The 25,365-nt window shown below is 41.6% G+C and overlaps 2 protein-coding genes across 3 annotated transcripts in view; one reads left to right on the top strand and one right to left on the bottom strand.

Moving 5' to 3' along the window:
* EIF3A (eukaryotic translation initiation factor 3 subunit A) overlaps positions 1–9,195 on the bottom strand; it is a 35,592-nt gene extending 26,397 nt beyond the window's left edge. The window contains exons 1-5 of the mRNA XM_056352911.1: positions 9,037–9,195; positions 5,037–5,227; positions 4,704–4,840; positions 1,471–1,634; positions 24–223 (exon numbers count right to left, since the gene is read on the bottom strand). Coding sequence (XP_056208886.1) covers positions 24–223; positions 1,471–1,634; positions 4,704–4,840; positions 5,037–5,227; positions 9,037–9,085 — 741 coding nt within the window. The 5' untranslated portion in view covers positions 9,086–9,195. The remainder of the gene's footprint in view (positions 1–23; positions 224–1,470; positions 1,635–4,703; positions 4,841–5,036; positions 5,228–9,036) is intronic.
* Positions 9,196–11,916: 2,721 nt separating this feature from the next.
* DENND10 (DENN domain containing 10) lies at positions 11,917–21,629 on the top strand. 2 transcript variants are annotated; one of them, XM_056352912.1, is made up of 9 exons: positions 11,917–12,029; positions 12,591–12,807; positions 14,018–14,097; positions 15,638–15,786; positions 15,972–16,083; positions 16,433–16,533; positions 17,657–17,764; positions 18,362–18,456; positions 19,187–21,629. In XM_056352912.1, the coding sequence occupies exons 1-9, from the start codon at positions 11,932–11,934 to the stop codon at positions 19,361–19,363; spliced, it is 1,137 nt and encodes a 378-aa protein (XP_056208887.1). In that variant the 5' UTR covers positions 11,917–11,931; the 3' UTR covers positions 19,364–21,629. The 2 variants fall into 2 exon arrangements, with proteins under 2 accessions (XP_056208887.1, XP_056208889.1); XM_056352914.1 differs by having other exon boundaries at positions 11,923–12,029; positions 12,611–12,807.
* The last annotated feature ends 3,736 nt before the right edge of the window (positions 21,630–25,365 follow it).

Below are 25,365 nucleotides of genomic sequence, written 5' to 3'. Positions count from 1 at the left end.
ATTACAGGAGCCCTGCTGCATACCTGCCACAGCTCCATGCTAATAGCACTGTCCAGCTGCACCAGCCTGGTCTCCAGGTGCATTGACTGGCTGTCAGGATTGTTGAGGTTGATTGCTGTGCTTTGGTTGTGATGACGCTGGATCTGTCCCAAATGCATTCGCAGGTTATCACAGAGTTTACGGAACTCGGCTTTACGTGTGTACTGCAGGCAGAACTTGAAAGCTGCAAAAATTAACAATATAGAAAATGCTCACTAACAATGACTTCATGACAGTTCTAAAAGGATTCAAATACGTAAATCAGTATGTTTAAAGAATCTTCATTTACAGTCCAAAGGCATATCAAACAAGATGCAATCTAACTGTCATGCATAATGAATAGTGACAATGCAGAGCACTTCTTGACCTCAAAAAATGAAGATGCTTCTACACAGTTAAGCTTAAGGAGCAAAGGGAATACTTTTGAGTCTCTAAAAATGTTCTAATTTAAGCAGCGATTCTAGCTTTTATTTTGAACTAAGTGCAAATAAAAATTCTGTCAATGGCATGAATTCAGGTTTTGGATTTGTAAAATGTGGGAAAAAATTCTCAAGTCACCTAAATACAGTAAAGTTAAATGAAGCTTTCTAATGACTGGAAATGACAAAGAAAAAAAAGGAAGTCTTTGATCACATAGATCCTCTCAAAAACCTGGTTTGCGTTGACACTGTCACTCTGAAAATTCTGAAGTATCTCAACCAGAAACAGGCGCAAAAGGATGTCTCCACAATGTAGCGCAAGGACTTAAATACACTAAAGCACCTAGAACTCATCTGACAATCATCTTTTGGATGCAGAGTTAAAAATCTAAGACTTCTTTCAAAAATACAGAACCCTGAATTGTACATACAAAGGAAAACCTTTTTCTGCTCATCTCTCACCTTTAAGTAAAGATTAACATCTAAGTATTCTTCTTTATAAAGTCAATTTTTGCAGAACAATGCCAGAAGGAAGCAGACTAGACTTTTTCCCATTACCTTCTGCATAATATTTTGCTAAGCTACGTCTGTGTCAAAATTGATAGCATATCAGAATTTTACAGTACCCTTTTGTGTACATGAGTTTTTGAAATTAGCTAACATAGAATACATTAATGGAAGACACATTTGCCATTCTAGATTAAATGAAAACATGACTAATTTGGATCAGTGAGTTAGAAAAAATAAAAAGACACAGCACGAGGAATTCTCATATTCTCAGTATGTCCAGGAAAAAATAACTTCTTCCTTGCTGGCTCAGTGTCCAGAAACATCAATAATTTTGAGGAACCTCTGTAATTGTAAGAATAGTATGTGTGTACATACACATATTTAAGAGATTTTATTTCCAATTCTGAAGCAATATCCAAACAGAAATTTTCTAGTTTTACAGGATGTTAACACAGAAGTCCTAGATCTCATTATACTTTAAGTTTCCATCTTTATAATTTACCTTGCTGTGCAATGTCATGGTACAGGCGTTCCACTCGAGAATTATTTCTGAGAAGATCCAAACATTGTCTATAGGATTCCCACAGGAATTTAACCCAGGGGGTCAAAAGCAGTCGGTCAGTACGATCCTGGGTATCTTCTCCACTTACAGCACTCAAAAGAACACTATAGTTGGGATGGGGTTAAGGGGAAAGGAAAAAAAAAAAAAAAGTGTTTTATTCCCCACTATGCTCACCACTTTTTCTTATCAAGATCTAAAATGAGACTGGACAAATCTGAACAGCTGATTGCTGGTGAACAGTTTATTGCTTATTTTCAAATTGGTCCCTCAGACTTCTCTCTTTTCCTTTAAAGGATGTAGATAACTTTTCTTGCTGTTAAGTTTCAAACTTTGGCCCCTGCACACACAACTGACATGCACAAGCTTCAGAGGTAAGAGACAACAGGAGCTTTTGTATCCTTCATACCAGTAAGCCAAAGGAAACCTATTCTAGGATTTTCACATTTCCTCTTCTACCAGGGAGCTGCACACTGTACCTCTGTTAGATTCAAGTGTCAGTCTACTCTGACACTTTCCTACTTGATGAAACTTCCTTTTTAGCCACCAGCAATACTGCCAGAGAGAGCTCACTTCTTGTTGACATATGACACAGAAGCATTGTGTGCCTTACTATCTGCAGACATAGAAAACTAGAATACTTAAAGTATCAGATCCTTTAAAAATTCTGACAGGAAAAAGATGCTTAAAGATGTCAGAAGATATGATAATCTTGCATTTAGTGGCCATAACTACACTCCCTCATTCACAGAAATACAAGATTGGAAAGGATTCCCAAGACACTGAGACAAATTCAGTGCTATGGCCCACACGACCCCTTTCTGCAAAACAGTCCACCCAGCATTACAAACTTAGCAAGAACCATCTTCCCCAAGCCTTCATTTTTAAAGTCCTTTTTGAACTACACTTCTAATATAAACTCTCAGCTCTTGCAGTTCTCTTATACTACACCACTTCCAGATCTAATTTACTTCCTTGAGTCCTAGTACTACATACATTAAAGACTACATCTCACCAGTGCCTTCTGCAACAGATCAAGCAGTGAATCCAGCAAAAGCGTATGAGAAGTCTAGAAAACAGGACCTAAAAAAACCTGTGAAACTCTGATTGCTTAGATTAAGAAGCGTGACTGCAAAGACACATTTTCTAGTCCTCAGTTATATAAAAGAGAACAAGGAAAAGAGCAATCAGTTGATCTTCAGTGTCTATTAGTGGGATGCCTCTAACAAAGACTATTTCAGGGACTGGAAATAACATGAATGGCATTGCCAACCTGGAACAACTATTGAAGACAAGTCTGCAACCTTTTCATGTTTTGCAGCCAATGAGTTCCCAACTACTACCAGAGAGCCTTGCTGTTAACACATACATCCACATCATTTTACTCCAGGTCTTTGTATTCTATGACTCTGTCCTTCACAGTTGCCTACACAATGTCTTCTACTGATAATTTCTTCCAATTTTCTATCATCAGTAGATACAACTTTGACTTTTCTAGTTTCTGTGCCATGATTTTAATAGAAAGAACTCTCAGTAACTTCACATGTCCTTTTGTCATTATATGTCATCAGTTTCTCACTGGACAATGTCTTAGTAGCCTTCCAATTCAACTGCAAACATCCCTTCCAGTTATGGCATCAACCACATTACTTTTTCCCAGGTTAGATCTCTGGCACTTCCTGAATCTAAAAAACTAAATTACAGAATAAAATTCTAACATAAATAGACATCATCTACCCTTCAGCAAGCCTGTGCTGAATGTTACCTTATTTTTAACTCCATAGACTACTTCCTTCAAAACTCACGCTAAAGACCTGACTGTTACTGCAATCAAGATAACTGTTCAGACCACTACTCAGTCCGACATAAGGATGACGAGAAACGCACTTTCTGCTCAGATGGGTATCTGCAGAGCTTTAGTACCCAAAACATTTACTGGTATTTTTAAAACTCCAGGATAGAAGCTATGCTGTCACCCAGCATGAAAAGAAAGCTGGCTTTTATGTTCACCTCAGACAGGGTAATCTCCATGCTCTAAAAACCTTTCTTTTATTTCAGAATCAATAGTCTTACAAAAATCAGTATCAAAGTACTGCTTTCATCTTCAGACCACACCTAGGATGGCTAATCAAAACCTACCTCCTCAGAATTTTACCACCATTTTTCCTAGAATTCTCCCCTTTTGGCTGAAGATCCTTTTGTTATTTCTTTTGGTACCTTCCACAAGTTTTAATTTGGTTTTACTTACAGAAATTTTAATTTATTACCTACAATTTTTGATTTTTTAAAGGATACGGGCAGAAGGTCTCTTCCAAACTCAGCTAGAATTCCTTTAAAACATTTCTTCAGCCCCACCATGTCACCCCTTTTCCACAGATGTCATCACATATACAGTTGTACTATTGGAGTTAATGTGAGCATTCCCTAACTCAACAGATTAATCTGAAGAACATGCAATTTGAGCTAACCTCACTTTTCCTGAAGCAAGTTAGGAAGTTCTCCCACAGAACATTCTGAGAACAGAACAGTGGCTTCTCACAGAGCTGGAAAGTCATTTCATCCTAACCTGCCACAACTTGCCAGTGAAGGTCTACATACAACCAAAAGTAGATATATCTACCGATCCTTTTTTCCATTCCTTCTATGTTCTCATTATTCATCCAATTAATTATAACACACTGAATTTACTTTTAATGCTCTTTCTTCTATTATCTCATCAGTTACCCAAGGAAGTATAAACAATTCCATTTGTTTGTACATGCACAATGTGGTCAGAAAGAGTGAAGGTTATCAGGTACAGGAATTAAATTTCTCTAATATAATTAATAGCATTTGTACATCAATTGATAGTGAGCAGTTTTCAATAATAAACTCTCCAATACTACTACAGATGCAGATCTAAGCAGACCCTAGAAAGCGGTGACTCGACTCCCAGACCACTCCTACCACATCTACATTTTCTACTCTTTACTACTTCATTTCTTTACTTTTCTTTACTCAGACTTAGGATTTTGTTCAACACAAAATTCCTGGGGTTTTGCCTACTCTAGAACACCACTAGTATTCCATTTCAAGTCCACCATCTTTATATCTAAGTTTTTTGAACTGCTAACATCCTTCATGAACATAAGACTATTTTGCTGTGAACTGTTACGTTTTAAAGTCAGGCCACCAACCTTTCTGGAGTTTGAATGTTATCTAGGTCTTCTATGTCCAGTACCATCTGTTGGGATTCTTCCTTAGCTGCTTCTGTTTTTTCTTCAGCTAATTTTAAATAGGCTCGAACAACATCCTCCAAAGATTTGATGTTCACCTACATCACAGGCAGAAAATTGAAAGATGTTTCCACCCACAACAGGCAGCAAATAATGTAAAATGCTACAAACGCAGGAACATCTAAAAAGGCAGATTAATTCTAACTCAAGACCAATCAGTTACTTTTAGATTATACCAACTGACATATACCACGCTCGCTACAAATAAAAAAAAATAAAATTCAAAAGCCATACCTGCTGGCAGATATTCTTGTACTGGTACAGTCCTTCTTTTGCCAGATGACTCTTGCGGAGATCCACACAGAGTTCCAAGTACTTCAGCATAATTGGCTCGTGGATTTTCTGCCATGTTCGGTGTTTTTTACTTTTCATAACATCATAGAGAACATCAAGGGCAGGCTGTTTTTTGCCGACCTCAAGGAATTCTGAAATTAAAATCCAATCAGCAAAAGACTTGCAAACCAGAAAATGCATGTTTTTATGCTTAACACTGTAAACTTTTAGAATTTAATCAACTCTAACCAAAGTTCACTGATGGCTTGACTTAGCTGGCCATATCAAAAATGCGGGCAGATAGAACTGCAGTGGCAGTCTTTCAATGGCATGACTGGCAAACAAATGCCAACCTCTCCATTAACATAAAAACTTCAGGATAGCAGAGATGTCTCTCTGTCCATCAAGGCATAACCGGGCACTTCATACATATTATTAAAATATACACATCCAGTTTTAAAGCTAGTTCCATCAAGAAGGACAAAAAATACACACCATGAGGCTTGTAGTACAGCACCCACCAATGTCATTCAACAAGATACAAACCATCCAGTGAGTCTGACTTAACTGCCCTCAATCCAAGAAAGAAACAAACAAACATCACTCAGAAAAGTTCAGATTTTGAAAAAAAACAAACCAACCAAAACTCAAGAGTGGCCTAGAGATTCAGTTATAGAACAGTTACACTACAAGCTGCTAAAGTCCCATGGAAGGCTCAGGCATTTTTTAAACCAGCATTGCTCCTGAAAGTAGTGCCTTGTATTCATTCCCTAAGCAGCTGCTGTTACTAATGGGATCTCTCGGCATCACAGCAACTCCCACCTATGCTGTACCACACGTTCTGCTCAGTACAAAATACAGCAGACCATCTACAAGCAACTACCAAAGCAGCACAGCCAGCTATCAGCATATACACAGGACCTACCCTTAACTGCAGAAAAGCAAGACAAAACAACACTGAGAACAGGAAGCAAACAGGTTTAAAAGATAGAAGAGAAGTCAACTACAGCTAAAAGGAATAGTCTGTATTCTTCAAGGCTGCAGGTAGAGTCAGTACTTCCCATGAAGTACTGTGGAAATCACTACATTCCTAAACAATGGCAGAAAGGATTAAAGTAGGGGTCTGCTCAAGATGCACAGACATCAAGAGAGAGCTTCTAAGTTCTGGAATCTTAGTATCTAAGTTAAACATGGCTAAAAGATGCATTTTGAAAGCGGCAGCGAAATTTTAATTTGATGACCACAATAGCATCTGTTCAGGGCTTAGTTCATGTCAATAATGATCTTGCACAAGATGGGCAAGTTCCTTCCCAGGAAAAACACAGTATTACATTTCAAAATAATTAAGGTTATAGTGTGACACTATTCAGCAGTGGGTTTTTTAATCACCAAGGGAATTTTAATAAAACTGTCCTCCATCCCGTAATTTACACTGTTGTTCTATCTCAGTGTTGCTTTTGAGACAATTACAGCTCAGCCTTACAATTTTTTATTTATGAAAATAAACTTAAAAGGCAAGTTTAATCTTGCAACAATGCCAGTCCACTCCAACCACAACTCTCAGCAGTCAGAAACCAACTGGACAAAGCAAAAAATCAATTCATATCGGTTTGAAACTTCTAATTAACTCTGGTCAAGCAAGTTCTTACTTGTAAGTCAAATAATTAAGGCTAATTTAACAGCCTCTGTAGTAAAAGCATACACAAAAAGAACGTGAAGAGTCAAATGCAGCACATAATCACCACGTCTTGCAGTAGAAAAAAAGGTAAATTCTGGAAACAAAGATTTGTTACAAACAAAATGTAACACCTTAGCCCCTGAACACCCCTGTCAGAATTACCTATTTTTTCCTGTTATACCATTTAAAATGCTACAAGGTATCCAAAACAGCAACTAAAGCTCTGCATAGACAAGAACTACCTGATACATACTGACAACTCATCTACTGCTAACCCAAAATCCTGAATTAAGCTAAATTTTCCGTCTAAGAAAATGTACATCATTACAGGTGACAAAGATGTCACATGTTATCCAATATCTCTAGTAGACAGCAAGCTCAGTATCTGCAACAATAAAACACTCCCAAAAGTTGCATTACATCCTTGACTACAAAGCAATGCTAGATATTAACAATAGCTAAGGGTTGGCTTTAACCTACATTTACCATTTATAAGGAAACACAGTCCTTACATATCTGTACATATTTACAATCATTCAAGCTCTTATTTCTAATCATCTTCTATGTATGTTGAGGTCAGCAAGAACCTGAAGCATAAAGTGCTCCTAAATGCTCGCTTAAGCCTTACGTGTAAAACACAAACACTGAAACTCTGGAAACTGCACTGACTGTTCCAGTTTGAAATGTCAGTTCCTGTTAAAACTGCCTCCAGCAACATACAATCTGCCTTGGGTATAACTTCTCACCCTTTATTATGCTTGGCCATGGTGAGATTGAGCCCCTGCAGTTTGCAAGACTTCACATTGCTTATGTCATGTTTTCCATTCAGTCTAGTGAGATTGTAACCATCTGCAGGATTGCTAGTGTTTGTCTAGAGAACACTCTCTTCAGTTCCAATCCTTCAGCTCAACTCTACTCCTTTAGTTGATCAGAATTTAGTAGACTTGAAGCAGTGCAAGAGTTGTGTATTTAAAGCTACTCTTCAACACCAGAAAAGCAACGGTGTCAGGTTTAACAGTTTAAGATCAATATTCCAGTAATGTGACTCGCTCACAAAGTACTTTACCCAAGAGTTCTGAAGTTTAATTAAAGTTTATATACTATGGTACATGCATGTTTCCCAGTGAAAGTACTGCTAAAATACTAATGCACCTTTTGAAGTTGACTGAAGCCGATTTTATATCTCATCTTTTTATCTTCGTGAAAATGATTTTTACAATTAATTTTAGATTAGAAAACTTGAGGATGTACGGTACTTTATTAATGTTTTCTCGTTAAAATACCAAGTAGTTGGCTTATGGATAGTCCCGAGACTACACAGTGTCTTTGGCTGTCATTTCAAGATCCGTATATCATCTGTAATTTTTGGATGTCTTTAAGTGTCATTCTGCAGTCAGCCCTGTGACAATGAAGCATCTAAATGGTCTTGCTAAGTGCTTAAAATAGGATACTGTAAAAAAAGAAGTGTCAAAGCCATTTATCTAGCCTGAAAGGAGACAGCTGACAAATATAAGCAGTCCAGTTTTATATGTGGCAACCAGTGCGACAGATCCAGCGCAGTCCTCCTTGGTTTCTATTCCAGGGGCAAATTTACACATCAGCCTATGCAACATTTAAGGAGTTTAATCATTTGCATTCTCACCAGTCACATGAAGGATGGGACTACTGAACATGAAGCCCACATGGAAAAACAAGGCCCGGAACGAGACCGGATTTGAAATCATCCCGGAGCAGCGGTGAGCTGCGGGACCGACACCTCACGCCAAGCCGCCGGTCAGCGGAGAGCCCCTTTCCGCCGGCGGGCACGGCGGCCACTTCGCCGCGGCTCCCGCAGGCTGGGGCGCCTCGGGGCCCGGGGCGCGCCACCCTCGGCGGAACAGGCCCCCGCCGCCGCGACTCGCCCTGCACCCAGCGCCTGCCCACCGCCTGCGCCGGCGGCCCCGCCGGGGAGAGGGAGGCGGAGCCGGGCCGGGCCCGCTCCCCACGGCCGCCGGGGCCTCGCCTCCGCCATGCGGCGCGGCCGACGCCGGCAGGCCTCAGCCATTTCCTGGCGGCCAGGCGGCGCCGCGCCGCTCCCGGGCGTCTTCGCCTCAGCGCCAGGGAGGCGCCGGCCGAGGCCCCGCGCCGCGCCGAGGGGCCGGCAGAGGGGCTCTAGGGGCGGGCACGGCACGGCACGGCGCGGCGCGGCCGGCGCTGCAGGAGCGGCACACGCTGCCCGCCGCGGCGGGGAGAACGGGAGGCGAACCGGCGGCGGGGAGGGGAGGGGGGCCGCCCCGCACTGACCGTTCGCCCGCTTCAGGGCATTTTCGGGCCGCTGGAAGTACACCGGCATGATGGCGGCGGCCTCTCCTCACAGGGCGGCGGCGGCGGCTAGCTCCGTGCTCCAGCCAGGCAGCCTTCGAGGCCGGAAAGGAAGGACGGCCCGTCACCCGCGCGCGCTGACGTCGGCGGAAGCGGAAGTTCCTGCCAGCGCGCGGGCGGGGCGGCGGTGGGCCGCGAGGCGGTCGTGAGGCAGTGGCCGACAGTCGCGCCGTCAGTGGGGGGGTCTCGGCGGGGAACGTTCGTCCCCGGTGGCTTAGGCCGAAGCCCCGTCGGAGCGGGAGCTGCAATGGCTGACGGCCCGAGTACCGAGGCGCTCGGTGAGCGCTCCGCCGAGAGCTGCCCTCAGGCTGACGGCGTGGTTGGTCGCCGCTGTCGGTTCCCGAGTGACGTCCCGTGCTGTACCGGGCGTCCCGGCGGAGGCTCGGGACTGGAGGGGGTTACGGTGCAGGAGCCTGGCTAGGTTTGCCACAGAGTCGGGGGCCGGCCGCAGCAGGCTCCCCGGGGGTGGTGGCAGCCCTGCGGGTCAGGGAGCCAGCCTGTGGAGCTCTGTGAAGCCGTTCGGCTAATTTAGCCTGAAATTCTGGATTAACTAAACAATTCAACGCAGAACGTTTTGGCAAAGTCATCATCATGTATGCTGAGCCTTTGCTCTTCACAACTTGTTGAGCCGGTTCAGGAATTGTACTTTTGGGCAGTTAAGAACTTGAAGAGAGGCCCTTATGTGTGCACGTGGCCCTCATCAGCTGCAGATTTCATTCTTAAATCTTAAAAATCTGGGAAACTTCCAAAGGAACTCGGCTGTTCCTCTTAAGAGCAATAGTAGTTGTGATATTCATATGAATGTACGTGTAATAACTACCAGTGCCAGTGTGTATTTTTCAAAACCATTGACGTGAAAATTTCTATTGGCATATGGAGAGACAAAGGAAGCTGTATAGGTGTGTGATACAATGTACAAAAGCAGTAGAACAGCAGCAGGGGAATGTGTGACTAATGGGATATTTTGGATGAGTAAACACCAGAATACAGCGTCTCCATGTGAGGCACTGAACACAGTATGTTTCTCAGTGTTTCAGCAGAAATGTGCACCTCTGCTGGGATCACTGATGACATCGTGACTGCAGCTGTGACCCTCTGCAGACCTGGCTGTCTTGAACTGTTTTTTTAAGTATATCTAAGTACAATTTTTCAAAAAATACGTAGATGGAGAGGAAGTCTGTTGTTTATGATAACAGAAGACAGCCTGTTCTCTGCTTTGGTACATTTCTTTCTGTATACTTGTTGCTTGGTTTCTTTTTGAATACTGTTCACATTAACTATCTTGCATGGCTACTAGAAGGCTTCATAACCATTATACAATGGTTTTACAAATAGCGTTTTATTGTTAGCTTGTAATCACAGTTTATTGCTAAACAGAAAAATAGTTAAAACTAAGAACACAGTCACTGTGTGGAAGCTTTAGCACCATCAGCTTACCATGTAACAGTGATCCTTTTTGACTCTATTTCATGAGCCTAGAGTAAAAAAAAAAGGGGGGGGTAGGGAGCAACTTTGCTTTTTCAGGCTGTCTTCACTTGGGAGTTTCTACATGTCCTTGCATCCTTGGTACCTCTGAGATCCAGTGAGCTGTACTGAACATAGTGTTCTTGATCAGGCCACACTATTGATTTATATGATGGTGTTTTAGTACAGTCTGCATTCTGAACACTCTCCAGCAGCCTAGTTGTTTCTGTTTCAAGCCACAATTATACATTCAGTAGAGTCTTCATTAAGCTATTTATAGTGCCGAACAAGTCCTTTTCTTGTCTTCATAAAATTAATCTTAAAGTCTGTCAGACAAGTACAAGAGACACCGCCCAGGTCTGGGTGCCAGCTTCCCAGCGTCTGCAAGCTGCCTGTGACCATGTCACTGGAGCTGGTGCCTGTCCTACAGCATTGCAGCCTTCTCTGGGGGGCACCTGCACTCTGGCAGGGTGTGCTGCCTGATATTTATTGCTGGTTTATAGCAATATTTGCTACTTGAGATATTTGCTACTTTTCTGAATCTCTCTGAAGTTCCTGAAAGCCCTACAGGCTTGAATCAAGATGATTTTGTATCAGCTGCAGCTTTTATGGTCGTACTCCCCATGTATCTTTCTACACAGTAGCTAAATGTATTAAATGTGTATGCTTTCACTTTATGAAAACCATATGATAGGCTACCCTTTAGTGTGTTCCCTAGCTAGGCATGATCCTTGACAACCCTGGCCTCTCTCCCAGGACTGCATGTTTTCTTTGGAAGCTTCTGATGCTCCTGTATCGATCCCAGGTATTTCAGAAATTTCTTCTTCCTGCTCAGGGGCTGCTCTGTGCCACTAGTGGAGTTTGTGCACTATGGCTTCCATAGGTGGTATTCAGGTACCATCGCTCATCCCAACTTGAAGATGAGATCTTTCAGTTCTCAAATAAACTTGACATGTGGAGCTACTCTAGAACAGCGGTTACACTTTATAAATACTCCTCAACTTACACGCCAGCCTTTACATGTGCTTGGTGGAAGCACCGGGGAGCCCTGTACTTTGGGCTCTGCTGAGGGTACAGCTTCTGGCAGTGACTTTGAGGGGCAGCTGCCAGGAGGGCCACCTCCTTTTTGGGTAATATTTCACAGAAATCATGCCTGTGATTTACAAAGTGAGATAACGAAGGCAATGAAAAAATGCGGTATTTTTTCAAAGGTCTTTCCCCCCCGCCCCCATTGGCTGCTGTAAAGCAGGCACCTCAGGCTGCGGGGGAAGCAGCTGCCGGGACAGTGGCGGGAGCGCTGAGTAAATGGCGGCCGGGTGAGGGGGCGGGGCCTGCTGACCGGGGCGGGGCCTGATGGGCGTGGCAGGGCGTGGCCAGCGGAAGGCGGAGGGGCCGGCGGCGGAAGATGGCAGAGCTGGAGGCGCAGCTGTTGCTGGCGGTGGGGCTGATCGGTAAGGGCCCTCCTGGCCCGGCGGCAGGGCTGGGGTGCGGGGGGCTGCTGGGAGGGCCGGGGCCGGCGGGGGGTGCCGGTTGCCAGCGCCCCGCCGAGCTGCGGGCGCGGGGCCTGCCCCGGCCGGGCTCTGGGCAGCCCGCGGTGTGGCAGGGGGTGCCCGCCCGCTGAGGCCGACGCCTGTTACGGAGCTGAACCCGGCATAACTCGGCCAAAGTGCCTTACAGCCACGGCTTGTGAAGGTTGCTGTTAAGAAATCAGAAAAGCTGGGGAAAATCCTAAATAAGCTGGTCTGGGTGCTTGCCGGTCGATATTTTGCTTATATGAAGGTCTGTTCAAATTCCTGGTGCTATTTTGACCTGGTGAAGCAGGTCAAGAGTACATACTTAATTAACATTTAAAAACCAAACCCCATAGCATAGGTGCTGCCCTGCGGCTTAAACCATAGCAGCAGAACTGGATGCCTAGGGTTAGGGTAAGGTGGAATTTTAATCTGATTCCAGGAAACAAACCTGATTAACCCATCGATTTACTTCCTTGCTGCTGTTTGGCATTCTCACAGTGAACATCTTTCCACCATAGAAAAAGACACCAATGGAGATGCTTTGTGGGTTTGGTGTTATCCGTCCGTAACAGCTGAGCTGAGGAGTCTATTGCTGCGAAAGTGCTGTCTTACAGATGAAAATAAATTGCTTCATACGTTTGTATTTGGCCAGTATAAAAGGTCATGGTTCTACATCACAACTGTGGAAGTTCAAGATTCTCCAGCCTTGAAAAAGGTAGGACTCTGCTGGCTTTTCAGTAGAGCACAGGCAAGACTTCTGGCAGTTTAAGTGGTGTTTTCCAGTTGTATGCTATGAGGAAGGGCAGGGATCTGAGGTTTTTTGTGTGCTCACAGATGCAACTCTTACCCAGCTGTCTAACCAGTCCACAAGTTTCGTTTTTCACCAAGATATACATTGGATGGAATTGCACGGGGATCGAGATACTCGTCACCCGATTTAGATTCTTTGTATTAAAACGGAAATGCTGTTTCCTGCTGTTATTTCAAGTTCAGCAGTTTTTTGGTTTTTGGGGTTTTTTTTGGCCACAAATCCTCTACAAAGATCATAGTGTCCAAAAGCTTGTTCATATAGCTCTTGATGCATTTTTTCCCCCAAAGGATTGAGTTATATAGGTACCTTTTTTACCACTGCATTGATAACTGGAAGATGCAACTAGATAACTGCAAATATGCTTGTATCTTCTATACTTCCCAGTTATGAAGATGATTCATTTGTCTGTGAAGTTTGTTCAGTTTTCGTATTTCGTACTTTATTGTGAAGTAGAAAGATAACGCAATTTTGCATGCCCACAGCAAGATGTTGCTCACCTTTAGTCACTGAGAGCTTACATCTCTTATGAGCCTTAAAGGTGTAAAAAATAAAAAACAAAAAAAACCCTCCACTTGTGGCCCAGTACTGTCTCCAACAGTGGCAGATGCTATTTAAGGAGGACGTGAGACTGGTCATTGTCAGCAGACATTTAGCCTCATACTGTCCTAGCCAACAATCATTTGATTAAGGAAGTTAAAGAGTTTTTCTGCTCAGGGGCCTGCTATCTTTGATTTTTTTTTTTTCTGGTCTCTTTCTAAATACGTTGGTGCTCCTTTGGCAACAAATTCTGGAAGTTGCCTACCTGCTGTGGAGAAGAAAAAGACCTTTCTCTTTCAAAATAATCTTATGAGATTCAAGGAAAGCAACTCTTACAGTATAGATTAAGCAAAAGATAGTATGTCCTAGAGCTGACTCAATGGAAATGAGTCACATCAGAAAGCTGTTCATGAGGCCTTTTCTGTACTTAGTAACTTGAATCTGCTGCTACCACTCACTCTTTTTGTCAGTTGAAACACCTTGTCAGAGTACTGTAGTTAGTTCAATAATGTGAAAGAGTGTTCATATGGGATCTTTAAATAAACTGTGTTTTTTTCTGTGCATGTGTCTTACCCAGGTGACCCACTTCTCCATTGTTCTGATGGCCAAAGACTTCAACCCAGAGAAATATGCAGCCTTCACTAGGATACTGTGTAGGTCTGTATAAAAGCTGTTTGAGGTGCTGCAGTGTGCATGTTTAGATCTTGCCAAAGTGAAATATTAATTTCATTGTGTTGCATTTGCATTTGGTCTAACAATCTGCCAGAAACTCAGTCCTACAAATCTGTGAATCAGATTATATAAATCCTTGATTTGAGCTTATCTTCATGCAGTAAGTGGTGGGTGAATGTCAAATGCCCATTAGGTTTTGATGTGTCTTCTCCAGACATACACCACCACCACCCACACACTCATTTTCTCTGGGAACATATTTTTAAAAACACAAACATTTGGGAAGAGGTCAGTGCTGTGTAGTCAGAGGTCACGAGTATGGAGGACAACTTGCATCCCTCCACAACATCTCTACTACAGATACTTCTTGCAGCTCCTCTGATCTAGGCACAGCACCCAGGGACGTTTTTGCTTTTCCTTTAAGAAAATGAAGGCCCTCTGTCTCTCAAGGTCTGTGGCTCTGTCTTCTCCCTTCTTCCAACCAGACTGCCATCTTCTCTTTCCCTTGTCCCAGTTACTTGCTTTCTTCTATGTACTCATTCTCATGATCTCTCTCTGCAACTTCCTTTGCTTTTCCTTTAGTTCCCAAATTAGTTGGGTCCCGGTTCTTGCTACCAAGAGTATTCCCTGAGATTTAGCAGCTAATTGGATGTGTTTGTGAGGTTATTGCATCACAGACTTGGGAATGTCATCAGGCTTACCAGTTCCGCAGAGTATTGAAAAACTAAGATTGTTCTTTTTCATTGATACATGAAATATCTAGATTCGCTGTGGATCACATTAATGCTGATTTATCAGCTAATACTTCTTTGCAAATTCAGGAGATTCCACTAAATGCGGTAATGGAGTTTCAAATGTGACATAGCTTTGTACTATAGCTAATATGGAAAACAGCTGAGAGCTTCAGTGAGATTTCTGAAGTACCTTAACCTGTAAAGTAGGTTATGGTCTCTCTCTGCTGTCTGGAAGACCGCTAAAAGTGTATGGGTTTTGTTGCTATGTGGTTTTGGGTTTTTTCTTTTGTTTTGTTTTAATTATTATCAAGGACATAACGTTTACATTTTTCTTTCATTGTTTAACGGAGTCCAGAAGAATGTCTAATAATACTTAGATGAAAACTGAAAAACTAACTAGTCACGTGGTCTGCATGTAATAACAGGAGTTACTGTAGTAATTGCTTGTTTATAAAGCAGGTACCTTCCAAGTCTGCAAAGAATCCTTAGTCTGAACACCTGGACACGTGTAAACCTTTGTGTTACGTTTCTGTTTTGGTAAAGATTGGTTCTTTCATAAAACTGGAAACTCAAATAAAAAGACAAGGTAGGTTATTTTATCCTAAAAGACAGGCATGTTTTTGTGGGCATGTTGAAAGAATTCTAGTTCTGTATTTAAAACATCAACCAGGTGTCCAAAATAAGAATTCTTGACAATATTATTGCAATTTGGGATAGTGTGGAATTTTTTTTTTTTATATGTCTGCTGGTACTGATTGCAGTCAAAATACCAGACTCTTCTTTTCACACAGAATTTACTTGAAGCATGGAAGTCCAGTTAAAATGATGGAGAGTTACATTGCAGTCCTTACAAAGGGGATTTGCCAAAGCGAAGAAAATGGATCTTTCCTCAGCAAAGATTTTGATGCTCGGAAGGCTTATCTGGCTGGTTCCATCAAAGGTTAATTAATACCAGAAGTCTTTATTCTGATTTCTTTCATACAGTATAAAATACAATCCAGTTTTCATGTGTACTTCAAGTAAATAGTGTTATCTCTGCTGTTGTTACTAAGCTTCTTCAAAAAAATCAAATAATAATATTAGCATGTATATCTTCTATAACATAATTTTCCCCTCTTTTTTTAGATATAGTATCCCAGTTTGGCATGGAAACAGTTATCTTATATACAGCACTGATGTTAAAGAAGAGAATTGTAGTGTACCATCCTAGAATAGAAGCTATCCAGGAGTTTACCAGGTACTTTGGCAATTCCTACCTCTCCACTCATCCCTAAAAGTCCAACAAATTTTGAACCTTCATTGAAAGAAATGCCCATATTTTAGGGAAAAAAATCTTTTCTTAAACCCATTTATTGAAATCCTGCTAAACCCTTCTTAAGGCTTTAGCCATTATGTTTGGAGAAGTGTAACTGTAGAATGAGTGAACTCTGCTTGCACTGATAGTAGAAATCTCTGTAGTTCATGTATATGCATGCCAAATGAGACCTAGTCATAGTAGTTCTTTCTTATGACATGCACTGCATACTGTGAAATATTAATTGTCAGTATAAATCTACTGTGTGTCAAGTACCAACCTGATTTCCTAGGACTTTGCCTGCTTTAGTGTGGCATCGACAAGACTGGTCAATTCTTCATTCATATGTACATCTAAATGAGGAGGAAGTGGAAGCCTTAAAAGCCTGCACAGGTAGTGATATTTATTAATCAAAAATGCAAAGAAAATTTCTGGTTTTATTGCTGCAAGGTCTTGCACCAGTGCCCTTTGGTGGGAAAAAAATGGTTACTTTACTATTAATACTGTTGTTCAAAGTTAAGCAGCATCATTTTCTTTAGGAAAAGGCAGGTCAACTAAACAAGTATGTTAGAAGATAACTAGTTAATCTGGTGTTTCTGGGTGGATCCACATCAGTCTACCCCTAATCACAGATACACAGCAGCTTTGAGATTTTTTTGATGTTGTGATCAGAGGGATTGGCTTACTTTTGATAAGCTGCTTTTTTTCCCAGCTTCTACACATAGCTAGTAACTGAATTTTTAGGATATTTTTTTTCCAGTTCTAACTCTGGAGTTCCAAATTTTTATTCCGATTGCTGCCAGTGAAGTCTGTGGCTCCTAATCACAGGTAGACCTTACCAGCTATGTAGGAGTTTGATCTGTGTGACACGTTGTGTATGCATAGTGCTTAACGCATAATCCAGGAAGAGGCCCTTGGTTTATGCAAAGGTTATCATGACACATCGTGTGGCAATTAAGAGGCTTCTCTATGCAGAATAACGAGCAAGAAGACTACTCATCTTCAGTATTTCTTGTTTCAGCTCACTAAACATTTTTCACAAAGAAAAGCTGCTCTAAGGTTGCTCACCTGGTATGCTATGAGTAAAAAAATCTACTGGGTTTATTTCTCTGTTCCAATCTAATACTAACCTAGTGACAACGGGCTCTGGAGTGGAGATTCTTTTAAAGAGGAAGTTTGGTGGCTTTTTCATTTGTAAGTGAATAATTTTAGTAGCAAGGTAGGAAGAGAGTTTAAAACTTCAAATTGATAACCTTTTTATATTGCATGTGGTGTTCATGGTTCATCCGTGTTCAAGGCAATTTTAGAAGTAGATTTTTAAGTTCCTTCAAAGTGAAGCATTCTGCTGGATATGCTTGTTAAATGACTGATGTTATCAAGAGGGCAGCCTCCTGGGTCCAATGACTGTTGTGTCAAATACTCTAAGAACAGATTTTAGGACTGTGATTTTTCTGCAGTATCTTGGTTTTGTTTTGGTTATGAAGATCTCAGTCTCGCTTAAAATTCTGCTCTCTAGGTTACATTGCTGGATTTACAGATTCTGAAGTGAACAGTAGACCAGACCTCTATGATGTGTATGTGAATTTGGCAGATGGTGAGATCACTATTTCCCCTGCAGTAAAAGGTTGGTTGCTTTTTATGTTTTGGATTTAGAGGCTGTTTGTTCCAGAGTTGATAGTAATTGCTGAGCCTCACTGTAGGTCAAGTAGTCTTGATCCTTCTTCCATCCAGATTACGAACAGTCAGTATGTAAGCTTCTGTCTTTCAATTTTATTGAGACCATGAAGGACTGGTGAAAGTTGGAATTTGGAAAGACATGCTGTGTCTTCCCACGAATGTACAATTGAGATTTTAAAACATCCATGTTAGACAAACATACAGAAGAGCCATTCAGCTGAACACAGATATCGCATGAGTCTTTAGAAAAACTGCACTAAATACTTGGAGACTGAGGACTATTTGAAAGGAAAGCTTATATTTTGCTTGTTGTCTTTGCTGCTCCTTATCATCGGCTTAGGGCCATTTCAGAGGTCAACAATTTGCCTGTGCTGGCATGACCGTTGATATATCAAATTACTGCCTTTACCACTAGATTTCAAATGGCAGTCATGAAGAGGTCTCGTTCTTTTGGCTTTCATTTTTGGATTGATGTGCATTTCTAGGTATCACAGAGATGGTTTTTTTTATGTGAATGTCTGTTTGTTGTTTTTTTCATACTCAGAGGCAATGACAATGGGAAAACTTCACAAAGAAATTGGACAGCTAATTGTTCAATCTGCAGAAGATCCAGATAAATCAGACAGCCAAGTCATTAAGGTTAATATTTTTAAACAAATTTTATTTTGAAATTTAGTTAAATTACTTCTATTGCTAAATCTTGACAGAAGCAGGGGAGTAGGAGGTGATTGTCCCTAAGAATCACTCTTCTGCTCTCTGCCTTTTTACAAATGAGCATTTTTGTTCTTTGTACAGGTGTTTAAGGATGACAGACTTGGTTTATATTATCTCTCGGGTAACCATGTTGCTTCAGAAGTTCTTGTATTGATATAAGATACTTCAGAAATTGTATTGATATAAGACTTCCAGTAAAATTAGTTTCCAGTTTTATCCTACAGAGTATGTACTTTGCTCACTACCTTGCCAATAGTACTGTCAATACCTTTGAAAAAGTCCTACTGAGATAGGGCTTCTCAGCTATAAAGCCTAATTTTTATGATGATAGGTGTTCTCACTTCCTCCTCTATCTAATAGATCATTAGACATTTCACAACTCAGTGACTGGGTAAAAAGACCTCAGTTACATTAGCGAGATGAGCCTGCGGAGTCGCTGTGCTCCCTTTATTCAACATCACACAATGGCAGGCTGAAGAACTGTTGCAAGTTTGCCTTAAAAGAAATGGGGTCTTTATTTAAAGTTAACTATTTATAATTATTTTCTTTTTTGTTCTGTATTGGATTTTATTTTTTTTTTTTTAGCAAGTGTATGTTAAAACATTGTATTACCTAATACTGTATTCATGGTTGCTTGTTTTTCTGTTCATTCAAGGATATTTCTGTGAAGACAAAAGAAATCTTGGCTACTTTAGCCTCACTTACTGAAGTTTCCGATGGCAATGAAAAACCAACCCTTAACTCTGAGGCTCTGAAACTAAAGCGATTTCCACCAGCTACAGAAAACTTTCTTTTTCATTTAGCAGCTGCTGAACAAATGCTCAAAATCTGATTTTGATGCACTGCAGTGTTATGGACCAATTCAAAAATACTGTGTTTGCCATACAGATAGGTATACCTGATATTTTATATGGAAAAATTAAAGGTATAAGAGTGAATGCCATATTTACCGTGATACAATGCAGAATATCGGAGCTTAACCAGGAACATATGGAGGCACATTTGGGAACATTCCTGGTGTTATTATCTTTCCCCAACTATAACTTTGTATATATGGCTCCTGTATTTCATATCACAACGTGAGTGTATATACAAGTAGCGTGGGGCTGTGTGTCCAGGCTGTGCCAGACATTGGTATAGTGACTGCTTGTCCTGCAGGCTCCACGTGTCAGACAGCTCTATTCTTGTTCTGACTTGTCTTCCTGGGCTCTGGAACACAGGCAGCAGCACACACGCTGTAAAACCAGCACAGTTTGGATGTGCTGGTCTACACAGGGATACACTGAACATGCAGTTGGTCTGAGTGCTCATTCTGGGCTTCCAGGTATGTCAGCCTGTCAGATACTGCTCTTGCTCTGTACTGCCTGATACCTGGAAATCCCAAATAAATGGACAAGTTCTCTTCTTTCTACTTGAAAGTGTCTAGGTATAAAAAAGGGTGTCTGGGAAAATCTGATGTAGTAGCCTTAGTATGTAACGGAAGAGGTATTTTAAAGCTCAAGTGGAAGCTGAGCACCTCTTTTGGACTCTTGCCTTAGAGGTTTTCCTCCTTTTCATTCCATCCCATGCCTCTGATGGAAGGAAAAAGAGGAAAGGATTACAGTATTTAAAATAGGGCTTCCTAGCGGGGGGTCACAGACAAGTGCTGCTTTACAGCTAGAGTCATTTAAGAAGTTGTTAGGGTTCTCAGCTGAGAAGATACCTGGCCATTCATGGCTGATCCATTTGACAGAAAAATCACGAGTTAAAGCATGATGGATTAGAAATGTTCAAATGGCTGGGTACCACAGGTAGAGCATCAACCTCTTAAACTGCTTGAGCTATAACACAGGTACTACCTGATGGTGCTCTGTGTAGACTAATTATAGATGGTAACTTTTGAAATAATAGTGAAAACTGGGAAATAATTAGAGAAAATTTGCCTGCTTGTTTGGCTGCATAGCCATAACTCAAAAGAGATTTTTTTTGTATTTTTCTTTTTCATTGAGCAGCCTGAAACTAACTGCTTTGTAATCTTCTGGGAAGAATTTAGAGTCTTGGTAGGGAAATACTCTGAGCCAAACAATCTATATTTCTTCAGAAATGTCCACAACAGATCAGTCAATTCTGCAGTAGCACTTTGTTATAAGAAAAAATAACCTTTTTTCCTGGCCTTTGTACAGATAGTCTGTAGCATGTGGTTTTACATAGAGATTTTATACTTACAATTAAAACTTTAGTAATCAGTATTTATATTGTTAAATAGTTGGATGTTTGCTGTTCTGAAACTGGTGGAGCTCATCAATAACTATGTTCAAGCAATATTAGTTTGAAAAAGGGTTTTCCTTTTGCTATGTATCGTATGTTAAGGAAATTATTTTAGAATGGGATTAAGGAATGTGGTATCTATGTATAAAATGGCTCATTATTACAGTCAGTAAATGAAAGTGCTTCAGAATAATCCCCTATTTTCAGGGGTGTAAAATTCTACTTTACACGCTTACTCTGCAGTTTACATTCTGAACAGAGAAACTTGTGCTTTTTTTGCCTTTTTTTTTTTTTTTTGTTAGCTTCTGAGAAAAATATGGCAATTGCCTTTGTTTACCTGTAAGTGCTCTACAACTTTTTTTTCCTCCATTTGCCCATTAATGTTTTTTCTTAATGGTTCTGATGCTGCTTCTGTTTGGGGACTTTTACAACAGTTAGAATAGGAGAACTGCAAAATTGTGCAGAAAATTCCAATCGGGACCTGCTTTAAATTCCACTGAAACTGAAGTCTTTCACCAAGAAAAACCTGAACATGCTTGCAGTCAGCTGTGAAGACCAGTTGTAACCATGAAGAAATTCACAGTTTCTTATTAACAAAAAGCCTTAAGGTAGATCATTAAAGTAGTATGGGTGTTAGGGACAACCACAAAAAGCAGAGAAGCTCAGTTATAAACTAAATATTGAATGCCTATTTTGCTTTCTGGTTTGGAAGTGTTTAAGTGCAAAATCTCGGTGTTGTATTGGATCTTCTATTCTGACATTTGTGTGAAACAAGTGAAATACAATTTTGCACTTAAAGAACTGGACTTATAGCTTGCTTATGCCTATTAAAAAAAAAATCCTGAACAGTCTGCCCTTTAATTTATGTAAATTTGTTCTTGAATAGTTGTGACCACAGAGTCACAGGCTTTAGCTCTCAGTTTTGCAATATTGGGATTTAGCTACAGCTTGATGCTTAGGTTTTACTACTACATGTTCAAACAGTTTTGTCATCTATACTGATTTTTTTTTTTTGTCAGCACTGTGAAAGATTTATTGATCTCCCTCAGCTTCAGTACCTTCAAAGGGCTGTCCTAATGTTCTTAAGTTTTCTTAATGACTTTTGACACTGCTTCTCTCAAAAAGGTTTAGAGTAAAATAGAAAAATCTGGAAGGGCAGGGCAGGGAAAGACTTCTGCTTATTTCTCACTTCCCTTTCCCCAGGATGCATACAAGTAGAGTGTGCATGCAGTTGCTGGTTTTGCAGAGCCAGATGACATCCTTTTTTTCTTCATCCTAGAAGCAGAGACTGTGGAAAATGAAATTTTCATTCATACCTTCTCATCTTAACTGCCTTTCTGTTCTTGGATAAATACAATATGGTGAATGACTGCTCCTGTTGACCTGCTAAGCGACGTGCCTCTAAAAGGGATGCAGCGTGCAGAATCATTGAAAATCTTGAATTCAAATGAAAATTGTAGTACTGCTCCTTCCTCAGTTGAGGCAAAAGGTACTCCCTAAGCACTCTGCCTTGCTCACTGACCACCTGAACCAGTTAGTGTGGTAGCTGTAGCATGACATCACTATGCAGAAACTGGAAGGTAGATGGTGAGCAGAGCAAAGGCTTGGAAAGGGGAGCAGGATAAACAGTCAGACCCTTCAGTTGTGATTTTGCAGAGTAAATTGCACTAGTCCTTTAAAGCTAACCCTATGTTGTTTTTAATGCTGTCATCCCTGGGGTTTTAGTCCCTGGTATGAGCTGGCCTGCCTTGTTTCCCCTGCAGGCAAGTGTGTGGGGGAATGTTCTGGTAGCGCTACGTAACCTGGAAAAAGTTGATGCAGGACAACTGACAGCATCCATCTTAAAACTACTGGCTGCTTCTGCTTTCAACCTTCAGCTGCTACCAGAAGGGCTAATGAGGATTGTTAATCGTGTGTTGTGAGATGCCGTTTGAAGCAGCTAAATTTCTACATAAAAGTCAGGCTGTAAAGCTCAGTGTAGGAAGGTCACAGCTGCCTCGTGCAGCTTTACACCCGTCCCTGGGCAGCTGTCTGGCTGGAGTCTGAGCCAGAGGGATCTTTGGTCAGGTGAGGTCATTCCTTGTAGCTGCCAAATGATGCTAGGCTTGGGAGGAGACTCCAAAGGCTGAGCAACAGCTCTTTGCTCAACAACACTGCGTGGCACGCGGCATGGTGTTCACCATGGTCTGATGGGGAAGGAGCTGCAGCGCAGGAATCCCTCCCCGCCTGCAGCCTTCCTTCCTCCACCCCTATGGCCTGTGGGGAAAAACAGCGTGGCAGTGTGACAGGCTTAAGGGTAACACAGGGACACAGGCTCCCGCTGGGGAAATGCTTTGATCTCAGTATTTCCTAACATAGGAGTGGCTGGCTAGCTTTTTTTTTTTTAAAGCTACATTGAAGGGCTGTGGAAACCTCATATATTCTTAAATTTCAAGGACAAGCTGAGTAGGTGGGGAGCTGCTAGCATGTTGTGCTGTACTGTGACTTTTTCCTTGAAGCCGAAAGCTTCCATCTGTTGTATTTACCACACATTAAACTGGTTCCACAAGAAATGCACTGTCACCTAATGCAAGGGCCGGTGCTGAAGGCAGGAGACAGACGTGCCTTGGGCTGGTATGTTGTTAATCTATTCCAAGAACAAAGGGAAAGGTTTTCCTGTAGATGCTGACTCTCCTCCCAAGTCCTTAAAACGTGATGCTTTTCTGCTTGTCCCAATCTTGTTCCTCTCACACCTGTGGACTACCAGGCATCTGGTCCTGGCAGTTCTAGTCTCATATGACTTATTTCAAGACCAAGGATGCCAAGACCTTTTTAGCAATCTGTTTTCCCTGCCCTGATCTGGGAAGCACTGAATCACCCAAGCTGGCAATTTAAATGGCAGGTGCCTACCCTCTTCTGGAAAATTCTGGTTAGGGCAATAGAAACATTTCTGAGAATGGGGAGGAAAAGGTAATTAATAACTCTGAGGGCACTGTATTTAATATAGCAAATTTCATCTCAAGTATTCAGTAAGAAGCTGGTAGAGTTCAATAATGGGCAGCTGTAATAACAGACACCATGACCAGACCTGTTCCATACGCCTTACTCACAGGGTTATAATGACACCAATTTGCTTAAACATCCAAGTGTGGTGCCAGAGAATTTATAGCTTGTCTAGTTACCATGACGATTCAAAGTTCACCATGTGTTATCTTCAGCTTGTTGGCTTTGCTCTTACCTTTGGCTTCTTGGTTTGTTTGGGTTTTTGTTTTTCCCCCTTGCTCCCACTGTGGTTCACATAACTAGCATTTACTTTAGACATTTTTAAATTATGTTTAAAAAAAGGAGTGGGGAGAGGTGTGGGTCTTCATTGTAGTGCCAATTAATGTTTACTGAGAGTGGAATTAGACTGCATCTGAGTTTGCCTTTGGTATGTTACTGAAATAGGATTAATAGAGAAACAGGAGTTTAGAGAATTTAACTGAAGGATGTTAGCTGTGCCACCATTGTTAAAGATTTGGAAGGAGACAAACACTTGATGGAGAGAGGCAGGCTGAGTTGTAATCCTGTTCTGCCTGACCCTGTGGTATCTAAGGAAAAGAGCAGGGCAAGCCTCCTTCTCCCTTGTGTCCTCTCGGCTCAGAAGAGCTGAGACTGGCGTGATCTTTCCTTCTTGTGTCTCCTTTCGGCTGCTGTTGAAGATGACGTTTGGCAAGGCAGGCCTTTGATCTGACACAGCACAACTGGCTTTGTGTTGTTGACCCTGATGGGATTTTACTATGTACTTAAGAACAGGACCCAAAAAGGCAAGGCTAAGTGATCCCTGTTGAATTCAGTAGGTGTAAATGAGCCTTTAAAAATTTACCGCTCCTCCAGTGGAGTAGTGCAAACCCTTTGCCTCTCTTAGGTTCGGTGACTTAGAGTAGCCATACTGTCTTCCTGGAACAGCTTTACAGCATGCTTCCCTCAAGTTATAGGTCCTTAGGATGGGCTGCTACTTGTCCTCTTGCCTTGTCTGACCCTTCCCTGCATTAAGTTGTTAGAGGAGGGCTTGAAAAAGGCAGAACTCAAACAAGAAACTAAACTCAACCCCTACTTCCTGCTTTTGTTCAGTGCCAGAAGCACAGCAGGAAGCATTTTCCTGCAGGAGACCAGGCCTACTGGTTTTCCTTACTTTGCTCTGTGCTGCTGTCTTCCTGTTGGGATGGAGTGGATTGGGAAACAATTAGTTCCCTCACACTGTGAAAAGAAATCTAATCCTCCAGCAACAGGAGAGCAGTGACCTGTGTATTGCACTCTTAAAGTTGAATTATGGCAGATTTTGGATGCTGTACTTGTGAAATTATTTATGTGAAAGTGATTACTGCATTATTTAGTGCATATTTATTCTTATCACATGCAGCCTTAGCAGCACCTCACATAACATTTTCAGTGATCTTACAGCCATCTCTCCTATGACCCCTGCCCACAACCACGGGGTCTCCTGCCAGACTTGTGGAGCTTCTTTCTACCTTGTTCCCCAGAAGGTCTGATCTTTATTTTTGTGGCAGGTCAGGAAGCTGTATGAAAGCAGCTGTACTGGGCCAGACCAAAGATTTATTCAGCCAA

The sequence above is a fragment of the Falco biarmicus genome, chromosome 9 (assembly GCF_023638135.1).
Source record: "Falco biarmicus isolate bFalBia1 chromosome 9, bFalBia1.pri, whole genome shotgun sequence".
In the NCBI taxonomy this organism is placed as follows: Eukaryota; Metazoa; Chordata; class Aves; order Falconiformes; family Falconidae; genus Falco; species Falco biarmicus.
Note: the sequence above shows the minus strand (reverse complement) of the source record. Positions and strands in the feature narration are given on the sequence as shown.